This window comes from Pteropus medius, unplaced genomic scaffold (assembly GCF_902729225.1).
Source record: "Pteropus medius unplaced genomic scaffold, Ma_sr-lr_union100, whole genome shotgun sequence".
In the NCBI taxonomy this organism is placed as follows: domain Eukaryota; kingdom Metazoa; phylum Chordata; class Mammalia; order Chiroptera; family Pteropodidae; genus Pteropus; species Pteropus medius.
In genome coordinates, this window is record NW_024349800.1 from 186,728 (window position 1) to 199,793 (window position 13,066).

The 13,066-nt window shown below is 49.2% G+C and overlaps 1 protein-coding gene across 11 annotated transcripts in view; it reads right to left on the minus strand.

The window, feature by feature from the left end:
* Positions 1 to 13,066, minus strand: part of IQSEC1 (IQ motif and Sec7 domain ArfGEF 1) — a 385,819-nt gene that overhangs the window by 27,668 nt on the left and 345,085 nt on the right. For all 11 annotated transcript variants that reach the window (XM_039886571.1, XM_039886575.1, XM_039886580.1 and 8 more), the window contains one exon: positions 9,570 to 10,819. In XM_039886571.1, the coding sequence (XP_039742505.1) occupies positions 9,570 to 10,819 (1,250 nt within the window). The remainder of the gene's footprint in view (positions 1 to 9,569; positions 10,820 to 13,066) is intronic.

Below are 13,066 nucleotides of genomic sequence, written 5' to 3' on the forward strand. Positions count from 1 at the left end.
TTACTCAGGTGCCCTGTGTCATTCATTCACCCCTGGCCTGCCTGGCCCCTTGAAGCCCTGATATGGTGTCTAGGCCCAGATGTAGCCAGCTCCTGCTTCCTCCTGCTTTCCCAGGTGGCTGCTCTCCCTTCTCTGACCCCTACACACAATGTTTTGCAGCATCACAATGTTTTTACACACAATGTGTTTACACACAATGTTTTGCAGCATCATGGACTTTCAGGATACAGGCTCTTCCATCCTTGAGAAGCTCAAAGCACAATGACAGAGTGGAACACACTGCAGGAAGAAGAGGCTAAGCAAGGGACCCTAAGAATGCAGATTCTTCCTAGATTAAGTGTCTCCTCTGTGCCAGACACCACTCGGGACAACAGCAGGGAGCAGGGCCAGCCACGAATGCCTAGCACAATGGCAGGCTACAATCTACAGTCTGAAGGGCAAAGGGACTGAGTAATGGCCAGAGAATGTGGAGAAGGGCTCCTGCAGGTGAAGCAGAGGCTTTAGAAAAGGGCTCCTGCAGGTGACTTTCAGTGACCAAAGTGATTAAGGAACTTTCTGTGTAGAAGCAACAGTGAATGCAAAGGCCTTGGGGTGGGAATGGATTCTGCAGGATTCAGGACCAGGAGGCTGCTCCAAGGTGGCTGAGAGTAGGAGTGCTGGGGGATAGGGGAGAGGAGGGCAGTAGATGGGTGGGCCAGACTACAAAGTACTGTGCAGGCCACAGGGGGAGTCTGGTTTTCTTCTGAATGAGATGAAGAGTCCTGGTGTGTTCTGAATAGGGGAGTAATGGGACCTGGTGTCCATGATGTTCCCTCTGGCTGCTCTGTGGGGAGCAAAGCTAGACCCAAGCTAGGAGACTCCCATAGGCATCCAGGCACGGCTGGGAGACAAAGCTGGTTTTGGATATAATTTGAGGGTAGAGATGACAATATTTGCTGGTGGATCCATGTGTGAACCCAAGGGGCTGATTCTACCTGGCAGGTTTCACAGCAATAATGCAGGAAAAGAATCTGGGCCTTGACCAGTGTCCAGGAGCTTGGTGAGCAACTGAAGAGAGGTATGGTGGCAGGAGGTATAAGTGAGGAGCTGGGTGGGGAGGCCAGGCCAGGCTGGGGAGCTCCAGAACTGGGATAGATATGGCTGGCAAAGAGAGCCTCTGAATGGCTTTACACAGGGAAGTGACTAGACTTGGAGTGACCTCTCTGACTGCACACAGCCAGTATACTGTACATCTGCTGGTATGAATCCCTTGCCAATTGAGAATTTGCTGGCCCTTGGCCAGTCTCACCAGTATAGTGAGGCCCTTCCCATCTCCAATATGCCCTTGGGGGTCCTGCCAGGCAGTGTGGTCCTAGATCTATCTATCTGCTCCTTCACAAAGCTTCCATATTGACTGAAGAAACACATACGCACATGTCCTGCTAGGTGTCACACACAATGACCTGCTGGGTGAAGGGACAGACTCAGGGGGGTAAGTTGTTAGTGCTGCCCACCCACTGCCCCCACCCCCACCTGCCTCCCCTTATGGCAATGAGGGGGCCACATAATGTGCTTTGGCCAATGTCCTGTGAGCAAAAGAGGTGCTTGGCACTTCCTGTGGGAGCGTCATCATCTCCTACAGCACCCTCTCTTGCCACTGAGAACCCGGAAACTAATACTCAAAGGATATCTCTGCCCGTCTTGGCCCTAAGAGACTTGATGAGCAGAGCCCTAGCCAACCTAATAGACACTGCCTTGACAGAGAAATTAACTTGTGCTGTGTTAGTATGACAGAGCACACACTGGCAGAGAAGGGTTAGTCCCAGCTGGGGAAACTGAGTCGTTGGGTGTCATGATCCATCCCAGGGCACAGACACAGGTGGTGGGGCTCCAGTACCCTCCCCAACTGTGGCTTTTCTTTCTCTTCCTATGAAGGTACCACAGGCCTCTGTAAACTTCCATCTGGGACTCTGGGCTTTAAGAAGCAAAGAGGGCTCATCTGACTCTAGACTCTCAGTGTCTAGCAAGGGCCTGGCCTACACAGAGCATGCCCAAACAAAATGTGCTCTGTATCCAGGCGTGGGGACAGAAGCAACTCAGAGAATGGCTGCCTTACACTGTGTCACCAGGACTGTTTTAAAACCTTCCAAGATCTCCCAACCCCTGCAGGATGAGTTCTGGACTTCTCAGTCCTTTGATTTACTTCTTCATTCACTCCACAGTTATTGAGCGCCTACTTGGGGCCAGGTACTGTTTTAGCACATTTATGTCCAAATAAAGTCCCCATCCTTGAAAACATGCATCCTAGTTGGAATGTGATAAGGGACGGAGATAAACTCCCACGATACAGAGGTACTCACAGCACAGGGGTCAAGGGCATTGCTTTAAGAGCCAGAAGCCTGGGTGCAAATCTCAGCTCCACTAACTAGCTGAGTGACCTAGGGCAAGTTACTTAACCTCTCTGTGCCTTACCTTACCACATGTATAATGGGGACAGCAACAGTGCACACAACAGAGTTACTGTGAAGATGATATGTTAATGCCCTTGAGCTTCAGAAAATATTGGTTATAAAGTGAAAAGCAAAGGGCCGGTGATAGGCAAAACTAAATCAAGGTCCTGCCACAGTGACCTAGAAAAGGCCTGGACTTTAGTGAGAAGAGGCAAGGAGGGACGATCAGGAAAGGCCTTCTTGGGAAGGTGGCATTGAACTGGGAGCCAGGAAAAGGAACCCTGCAAGAAAGAGAAGCCAATGCAAAAGCCTTATTTGACAGATAACAAAAATGAGGGCATAGAAAGGTCAAGTAACTCAGCTCCAGCAAGAGTGCCTGGATTTTTAACCAACTCCTTTGCACTAAGAGGTGCCTAAAATTCACTCTACCCTCCTCATCCCATCGCTGCTACTGGAAATCCACTCTGTCCAACTCTTTTGATCCGGCTCTCCCCGATTTCTCTGTGGATTACCACCAATTATTCTTTTTCTAGATTTTCTTTCTTTCACCCTCTAAGGGCCCGGCATCAAAATGTGCCAAGTGTGACAGTTTTGCCATCTATACCTGACTCGCTCTGCATCCTGGGCCCTGCTGTCTCCTCACAAGGTTTTGGCAGGACAGGCCTAGTGAGAGTCTGCAGCCCCACCCTCCTTATCTGCCAACAGCCTAGGCAGGCATTTCCATGTCAGCTAATGATTCAGACTCAGCTGTGACAGGCGAACACATGCAGACCACAGCAGTGGCTTTCCTCAAAGCATTTCCCCTCCCTGGGCTATGAGCAGTCAGTGGCGATGCTGAACTTCTGGGGTTCTCATGAGGCTGTACACGGTACTTAAGGATCACCAATTTGCTGTAACCAAATGCTGAGTGCTCTGTCTGCTCTTTTCCTAGCAAGAGCCTGGGGAGTCACAAACGGGCTTATTTTAGTTGCTTGAGCAGCTGAAAAGTGGAAGTAGACAGCTGCCCAGCACCTTCCTGCCAGGCATCTGATTTCCCACCCCACCTCGAGCTCCATCCCCTGACCCAGCAGGCTGACCTCACTTCCAGCCTGGCCAGACAGAGCCTTGTATCCTGCCGACCACAGTGAGTAGTTCAGAGAATAGCCAGCAGTGCCAATAAGGGAAGAGGGTCTTTTTGCCTGATAGGGTTACCCTGAGGTTGGCCCTCCTGCACTGGTGGGGAGATCAGCGGGGAACGGGGCCGACTCTGGGGAAAATGGCTAAGAGATGCCCAACAGCTTTTCAGATGCATGAACCATAAGGACTCTTTGCTTAAACCAGTTTGATTGTGTTCCTGTTACTCTAACAGAGAAGGCTCTGAATAACACAGACCAACACAAGGGTCTGCATACCTACAGTGCCTAAGGATCCTCTGAGGTCAAGAGGCCAAGCTACCCTGGTGACTGCTCTCAGGCTGGCCGCAGGAGTGGGATGGACTCGCCAAGTTCAGAGGGACAACCCTGCATGCCTGGAAGTGCCTCTCATTTTGGCAACCCAGGCTCAAATTCTTCCAATGTCCTACAAAGCAGCAGCCACCTTCCATCTGCTCATACACTTCCAGGACTAGCAAGCTCACATTCTCCTCAGGCTATTTTATCCAGTTCTGATTTTTACAAAGTTCTTTCTGATACTGAGAATGCAAGCTGAACCTAGCTGCTGGGGTCCTTCTTGCACTTATCCCAGAGGGAAGGTAGAAGGATGACCCTCTAGTATGGCTGATACACTGTGCAGGACCTGCCTTGACACTGCCTTCTGCCCTGAGGGACTTGACTAGTGTCAAGTGGGAGAGGGTTACGGACCCTGGGATCTCTGAGGACCCTTGGATCTCTGAGGGCTGTAAGGGCTACCAGCTGGAGGAGTAGCTCATGTTGAAGTGAATGAGACCCCAATCTCCATAGTAGCTCAAAATATTCCTAAGAAAGCTGGTTGTTTAAACTGTAAACATTACCAGCAATGACAAAAAGCTTCAGGACCCATCAGAACCCTGGGGCCAGCATTTCTGGTTCTGTGGCCTCAAGCTGGGCCTGGACCTCTCTGAGCCCTGGCTCCCTAAAGCCAAGCTTCACAAGATTACTGTGAAGATTCAAGGAGATGACACACATGAAATGTTCGACACAGTGCCTTACATATACATATACAGGCTATCATCATTGTAATTTTCATTAATCACAATAAACATGTTATATTCAAGGAGCACGAAGTTGGAGTTAGCAGATCAGGAACCCAACCCCAACTCTGCTGTTTACCAAAAGAGGCTGGTCAAGCCCTGCTTGCTCTTCTCACAGGCAATGCACAACTGACTCCCGTGGATGTTGGAAGGGTGAAATCTCAGAGCACCCTCCAGACCCACAACAGTGTTCTCTGCCTCCATCCTATAGCAGCTCCAGCAGGCAACAGGCACGCAGAAAGGAAAAGCAGGCAGGGTGACACTTGGCAGCTGGAGGGCCCCAGGAGCTAGGTATGAATAGAGGAGAGGCCTGCCTCCCAATGCAGGCTCTAGCCCAAGCTGGAGTTCCAGCACACTATCACACCAAGTGGTTGCTGAGGCCCTGCTTACATGCTCCTTAGAGAAAAGGCGAACTTATGAGGGCTCCTATTTTATCACAGGGCAACTCTGGGAATAAGGACACTCTTCCAGAGGTGGGAGAGGTGACCTCCTCTAGCAGGTCAGGAACAAGCTCTACCTGGCAACAAAGGTTTCCTTTGTTTTGCTTTTTCTCCCTCACAGTTTCACCCACTTTGAATATCTCATTCTGACTCTCCATATCCCTCTCAAGAAGGGGTTTATTTTGGGAAAACTCACAGCTAGGATCAGGTGGGAACTAAGGGTGGTCTGGAAGGCTAGGTGGGTAGGGGAGGCAGTTAAGGGTATGGGCAAGGGTGGAGAGCTGGGGAGGGAGATGGGGCAAGAGATCCACAAGGAGTAGAGGTAGGTAGTAGAAAGGTAGGAGGTGTGAGGAGGGAACTTCTGGAGAGGGACCTCAGCCTTGAGTGGTAGGGGTGCTTAGTGTCCTTAGTGCTTAGAATCCCCTGCCCTTGGTCATCCTCAGCCAGCAGCTCCAGGGGACACAACCAGCCACATCAGCAGCCCAGCCCTAGAAGGCCTCAAACTCTCAGCTCCAGTTTTGCCTCTTCAGAGAGCCCTGGGCCTCTAGTGAAGACTGCCAGTGGGCATATGTCTGTGAAAAGGCTTTATGAACCAAAAAGCTCTAAATCTGTGTAAGAAAGGCATTTGCTTGTTTAAATAAAGTGGTTTTGGAAAAGTAGTTTCTCCTTCAATCCTCCCAAGGACCCCTGAGGTGGTAAACCAAGGCTCAGAGGCAGTGCAGGCTGCACTGGGAAGAAGGCCATCCTCTGTAACATGCTTTCCTTGATGAGCGGAGGATGTGTTTCTCAAAGAATCCAAGGGCTGTTGCCACAGGGGAGGGGGGCTGCCCATACAACTTTGCCCTATACCCTGGGCAGCACTACTGATTATCACTATCTAATGTGCTCTGCAGCCACAGAGCTAGAACTACGGAGCGAGGTATGGGAGCCAATAACTACAAGTGGGCATCTGCACTGTAGCTAGTGCGCCTGAGGAACTGGCTTAATTTTAATTAGCTTTAATTTCAATTTAAATAACCACCTGTGGTTGGACCTCAACGTTGTAAAGGATCAAGGTAGACTGAGCTAAAGGGAACTCCAGTGAAAAGTCCATCAGGATTTTTTATGAGTCGTAACGAGCCGATTCTAAAATTCATGGGGAAGAATATGTACCAAGAAGAGCCAAGACAATTTTTAAAAAGAACAAAAGAGGGGTTTTGCCTAATAAGAAAACATATAAAACTAAAAGTCTGATGTTGACAGAGGAATTCTTTAACCATTAGTGTGGAGCTTCATAAGTATCTCTAGTCTGCTCATTGATACGTCGCAGGTCCCTAAAAAAGTGCCCGGAATGTAGGAGGTGTTCAATAATATTTGCTGAATGAATAAAAGCAAAAACTCATGTTCAAGTAGGAATGAGATGAAATTTCAAGTCAGTAGAAAAAGGATAGACTATTCAATAAACTGTTTGGAGACACCTGGCTAATTCGTATAGAATAATAAAAGCTTGCCCCCTCACCTTGTACCAGGCTCCAGAACAAATCCCAGGTTATACTCCTGAAGAGTATAAAACAAAACTATAAAGGCATTGAAGAAAATTAAAATTACATTTATGACTTGGAGCAGATCTTTTAAAATACAACATAAAAAATAAATTAATAAAAAAACACTGATGATTTGACTAATTAAAATTAAAAATTTCTTACACAGCATGGTGAGTACAGTATACTGTATTGTATTTTGAAAGCCAATGAGAGCAGATATTAAAAGTTCTCACAAGAAAAAAAAAATTGGAACTATGTGTGGTAATGGATGTTAACTAGACTTACTGTGGTAATCATTTCCCAATATATACAAATATTGAATTATTACATTGTACACCTGAAACTGAGATAATGTTACATGTCAATTATATCTGTTAAAAATGCAAAAAAAAAAAAAAAAAAACAAAAAAATTTAAACCTTCTGTTGGAGGAGAAAGCATAAACAAAGTTAAAAGATGTATAATTAAAAACCACTGAATTGTATCCTTTATAGGGTGAATTGTATGTGAATTATATCTCAAAAGAAAAAAAAAAAAAAAAATGTGCCAGGAAGAAAATATTTATAAAGAATTAGTATCCACAGTATATAAAGAACTGCTAGCAAATCAAAATAACAAATAACTTACTAGAAAAATGTGCAAAAAGAATGGACATTTTATAGAAGAGAAAATCCAAATGGCCAAAAGATACACATATAGATGCTCTATCTTGAAGCATGGAAATGCAAATTAAAACATCCAAGAGATTTCTACCCTTTGATTGGGAAGTGGGGGACTGATAACACTGAGTCTTGACAAGCATGTGAAGGAAACAGGAACTCAGATCCAGCTGCAGAGAGAGGAAATGGGTAGCGCCCCCCTTTAAAGAGTAAATTGGCAGTTCCCATTTCAATTAAAAACATGCCTACCAAGCCCTGACAATTTCACCTCTAGCTACCTTCCTTAGAGACTCCCTTGGGAGTGTGCATAAAGATGAAATCCACACTCACCATTGTATCATGAAAAAGTGAAAGCAACTAACCAGATAAATATGGATAACCACACACGGACTCCTACATAGCAGCAAGCAGGAATGAGGTGGTCCACAGCACTGACATGGAAGATCTCCAACAGCAAACCACATTGATATCACAGTAAGGTAATCCCCATTACTCCAGACCCAAATGATGTGAGCAAGACCACAGTAACAGCAGCTAATACTTGGGCAGGGCTTATTCTGTACCAGGAGCTACTCTGAGTTCTTTGTACATCTGCTTATTTCCCTCTCGCATCCTGTGTGGTGGGTGCTATTAGTCTCAGTTCCATTGTACAGACAAGACCTCTGAGGCATGAAGCTATACAGAAGAATACGCAAGGGTATACAGAAGGAAGTAACAGCTCTGGGCCAGGCTGTTGACAGGTCCTAAGAGCACATACATATGCACAGAGAAAAGAATCTGGGAGAAGAGACTCCAACATGATGAAAGTCAAAGGGGATGTTTTCTTAACCAATGGCTTCATTTTCTCTGGAGAACATATTCATGTAATTAAAAACTAAATACAGCTTAGAAAGACTCTACAGAGACTAATGCTGGTTGGTTGAGGGAGACTGTTTTTTCTGGCTCCACCTGTCCACTCAGCTGGAATTCCTATATCAAGATAAGCCTCTGCTATCAGGACACAGCCTCTGTCAGGGACCAGGTAAGCGTGGGTGCTGGGGAAGCTCCCAGGTTATCTCAGCCTCCCCCAGGAGGGCACGGGCCTGGGTCTAAGTTGATCCAGGAGCTAGCTGTACCCAGGAGCAGGTAGGGTAAACTTCTGGGACAGAGCTCAGAATGGGCTCAGCAGGACATGACCTTCCCTGTCCAGTGTGCTACTCTAGGCAAAGTTCGCATAGTGGCAGGGCGGACTCTTACATGCAGCAGGCTATGGGCAGATGGGAGTCTCAGGAGAGAGCACCCCTGGCAGTTCAAGGCTCTTAGTTCTTAGTTGAGAGAGGACCAATGACCCACAGCCCCTAAATGCCCCTATTCCCACCCTCTGGAACAAGTCTCTTTGTATCTCCTGGATACTACTTCCATTTGCACCAGGGATGGCTCAAAAGTGCCCATAAGACTTCCCCGACCTAGGAAATGAGGAAGCAGGGAAGTGTAGGTCACATCCTCAACCCTGGAGGAGCTAGCACCATATGGCATCCAGTGACCCCAAATCTTAAAGGCCCATAGAGGGAAATGATATAAAATCTGAGGTTTAATAACCAGGGCATGCCAACATCCCCTCTATGGGGTGCCTAGCCCCCTTTCCCATGTTTGTTATTTTTGGCAGTGCTATGTATGTGTCTCTCTCCTTAGATCTGCTCTCAGGACTGCTCTCATAGCACCTTTTTTAAGAACCCATTAGCATGTTATCGGCCACTCAACAGGACCCAGTTCATACACCTCCCAAAGGGTGTCAAGGCTGGCTGAGACTTCTGCTAGCCCAGGTTTATGTTTCCTCCTTCCCCCAACATGCGCCTCCAAGTCCAGCCTGCACCTGCCCCTGGAGCTCTTGTTCAGACAGACTGCATCACGCCCTTGCACAAAGATCTTTTCACCTCTCATCACCCAGAGAAAAAGAATTTAAAACCCTGGAGTCTGACGTTCATAGCCAGGCATGGCATTACACACTGCAGCAGCCTTTACATAAAGTTTCCTGAGCACCTACTGTGTGCTGGTTACTGTTCTAGATACCAAAAGGGACCCAAACTTGTGTTGCTTTAGCACAGAAAAGCCCCCTCACTCTGCCTCTGCTCAGCCTGTTACTGTCTGCTCACCCAACACTGCTCACCAGGCTCCAATCTCCCCTACAAATAGCACTAGCTAAGCTAGGCACTGCTGTAGGGCCACACTCACAAGTGCTCACAAAGGCACTGGAGCATAAGAAGGCCCCGAAAGAGGTCCCTTGGGTGTCACTGCTCCACCCTACTCCTCCCTACAGGGCTGGAAGGCACTCACTTGTTGAAGAGGTTGAGGCCAATGCGATAGTGCCTTTTACGGATGATATCGTTGCTGAAGGCAGGTGAGTCCCAGCTGTTGCGAGTCTCCTTGTGGTAGGTCTGCTTGCTGAGCGTCTGTTCCCGCAGGCTGTCGCGGGATGACGACTCAGAGCTACAATTGATGGTGTCATTAGAGTTGGATGTGCTGTTGATGCTGTCATTGTCCCCATCTGAGTAGTCTGACTCAGACTTGCTCTGCCTGTTGGCTGAGCCATTGATGGCCAGGTGGCTGTCAAGGGGCCTAGGGGGCCGAGGCCGCAACTCTGGCTCCTCCCGAGTGAGGCCCTTGGGAGGGCCACTGTGGGGACCATGCTTGGGGCTGCCCTGCTGCCCGCTGAGGTTGCGCTCGTAGGCACTCTGCCTCTTGAGTGAGCTGCGGTCTGAGCGGTCACTGAGGTCCACAGAGCTGTCACTGGGTGGTTCGATGGTGAGCAGTGGGAGGTGCTCCACCCGTAGCCGATGTTCCTGCCGCTCAAGTGATGGTGTGCTCTGACAGCTCGTGTCCGTGTCCCCCTTGTCATCCTTGTGAGCCAAGGCCCAGTAGTCCTGGGTGGCACCTCCAGCCCGCTGCCGTAGGTCTAACTCGGTGCTGGATGGCCGGTGCCCCATCTGTGAGAGGGGCAGTGGTGGCGACAGTTCCTCTTCATCGATGTACAGGGTGACATCACTGTACGAGGCTGTCATTTCGTCCAATTTGTGGTGGTCCACGGCATGCAGAGCCGCCTGGGGCTCAATGTCCCGGGCTCGCCCTGTGTCAGAGGTTGGCGCCTCCTCAGCATGCAGGCTGCGGCAATTGAGGGCATCGTCGATAGACTCAGCCAGTGATTTCACCTGCCGGGAGAAGGCGTCCTCCAGCTCTGTGATGGCATCCGTGAAGTCGCTGGATGGGGCTGAAGACTTGAGGGCAGGCAATTCACCGAGGTCACTGCACTCAGATGGCACCAGGGCCCCCAACTGAGAGCCATCATCAGTCACCGAGACCTGCTTTCCCTCAAAGTAGGAGCTATGCATCTTTTCGGGCCCCTCAAAGGAGAACTGCATCCTCATGTTGGACAGCACAATCCGGCGTGACATGCGGTTTTCTGACATGGAGCTGCGCAAGCGCTCAAAGTTTTTGTTCATCTGGTACTGGCGGAAGGCTGTCTGGATGGTGCGGGCCGCATGGCGGGTCACCAGGCGTCCCCCATACTTCCTTTCTAGCATCTCCACCTGGAGAAGGAAGGAAGAGGAAAGTGAAGACATCTCCTTGTGCTGGCGCAGCACAACACCGACCAGCAACGGTCATTCCCATTTCCCAGTCCCAGAGCAGCATGATCTGGGAAGGCACATCCCCAAGCTGATTAAAACAACCATTGGGGCATGCTGATGAGGTGCTGGAAAATCTGGGATCCAAGGTCAAATAAGACGGAGAAATACCATGTTAAACTTAAAGCAAATAAGTTTCCTGAAGGACTTCTTAGAATCTTTAAAAGGTGGTAGTTTCCAAAACTTCTTTGGCCACAGAAGCCTTGGCCCTCCCACATCTTGTGGCTTGCAGTTTAACAAAACTTGGAGAAGTTGGAAGAGGTGAAGGCAGCCCTTCCAGAGACAAGAAAGCTGAGGCATGTGCAGATTAAAAGACTTATTAAAGATATGAACAAGGTTCTGGGCACTGAGCATCAGCCATAGGCTTCCAGCCTTGCTTCATTTCCATTGCCAAGCTGAGTAGGCTTCAAGGACAGACGCCTGGGTTTTAAACCTGGCCCTACTCAGAGGATTGTCATTACTTGATGAGATGATGCAAGCGCTCAGCACATACTAAATCCAAGGACAACTGGGGCTACAAGATCCTCAACTGCATTCCTAGAACGTGTTGCCAGTTTATGGGGTCCCCAAGTCCTCTCACAATATAGATGGGGAAACTAAGGCCCAGAGAAGACACCTAACACATACGCAAAAGCCTCTAGACTTGGGAGTTTAAAGATGGGGAAGGGCCGCAGGCAGGCAAGAGGGACTGGGACTCCCCAGCATGACACATGAGCTTCCTAAAGTCCTGAGGACTGCTCCCCATGCCTCAGTCCTGAGTGAGAAACATACTCCTGGAGCTGGAGTCAGGTCGGTTGGAATCCAAGAAAAAGAATGGCTTCTCTCAGGGGGCTGGGCAGAGCAGGCACCTAATGTGGGACCAAGAGAGCTCTCAAGTCATCAGGAGCAAGTTACACTGCTCAGGGAGGCAAAGTACCCCACCCTGTTCATCTAGGTCCTACCTGCTCCATGCTAGGCATCACACCAAAACTGGCAGACGAGAGAGACAAGGTCCCTGCACTCAAAAAGCAAAAAGTCTATGAAGGAGAATAGACAGACACACACATTACTGAAATAAAACCAAACAGATGCTGGAGTCAGGGGAGAGGGTTGCTCGGAGCCACTGTGGGGGCTGAGAAGGAAGGGCTCGAAGCCTCACAGGTCCAAGTGTGGGTCCTGGTCCCCTTGCTTGCCAGTTGGTGGCCTGTTCACCTCTCTGGAAACTAAGAGTGTGCCCAGCTCCATAAGGCCACCCATCTCAGGGATGCCAGCTCCCCCCTGAACACCAGGCATGCCAGCTTTCTGGGGCCCAAAGGAGGAGTGGCAGGCAGGGCAGAACTGCTATAGGGGAGGGGAGGGGGTACATGTGGACCAAAATGATTTTTCAAAGCCTGGCCAGGGCCATAGTCAGCCAGCATGGGTCTGTTTTTTTTTCTCACCCTGAAGTTACTGAACGCCATCCAAAGAAATGACTTCACTTCCGCATCTACAAGCAGAGTTTCTGTTTTGGGGATTTTGAGTAGAGCTTTGAAAGCCCATAGGGTCAATAAAAGGCCTAAGGCTGAGCTCTGGCAAGCCCTCTCTTCTCTGCCCTCCCAGGCTTATGGTCCTGGGCACCTTATGTTAGCCTTGATGCTAGGGCTACCAGCTCAGGTCCAGAACTCACACCAGGGCCATTTTCTCCTGTTAATTTTGGACCTCGCAAGCCAGGCAGCAATCCTGTTTGCCTGAGACTGGTTCCAAAAGGCACTTTGGGAAGGCAGAAATGGGCTCTGTGTTTCATCATCAAAGCCCCTCTCGGTCCTTCCTACCTTACCTCCCCCAGAAGACACACATTGACCCAGGCCTGCTCTTACTCATCTCCCGGACTCACCATAGTCATTCTTCCCTTTAGGTCAGAACTCAGCCAAGGCCTGGTCTGAAAGTTTATTGGGGCACAGGGGAGAGAATGCAATCAGTATGTGCCCATCTGATATGCATTATCCTCACTTGATACTCCAGTATGCAGAGGGGCTCTAGAATCCACGCTAGCCAGAAGAGGCTCAGAGAAATGGTTTGACGAGGAGCCAACCCCTAACTGAGGCTGTCTCACCAAGCCCTCACTCTCCCCTTAGAGGGGCACTTCTCAACAGTGGAGATGAAGAGCTGAGAGGAACACCCTTTCACAAAACA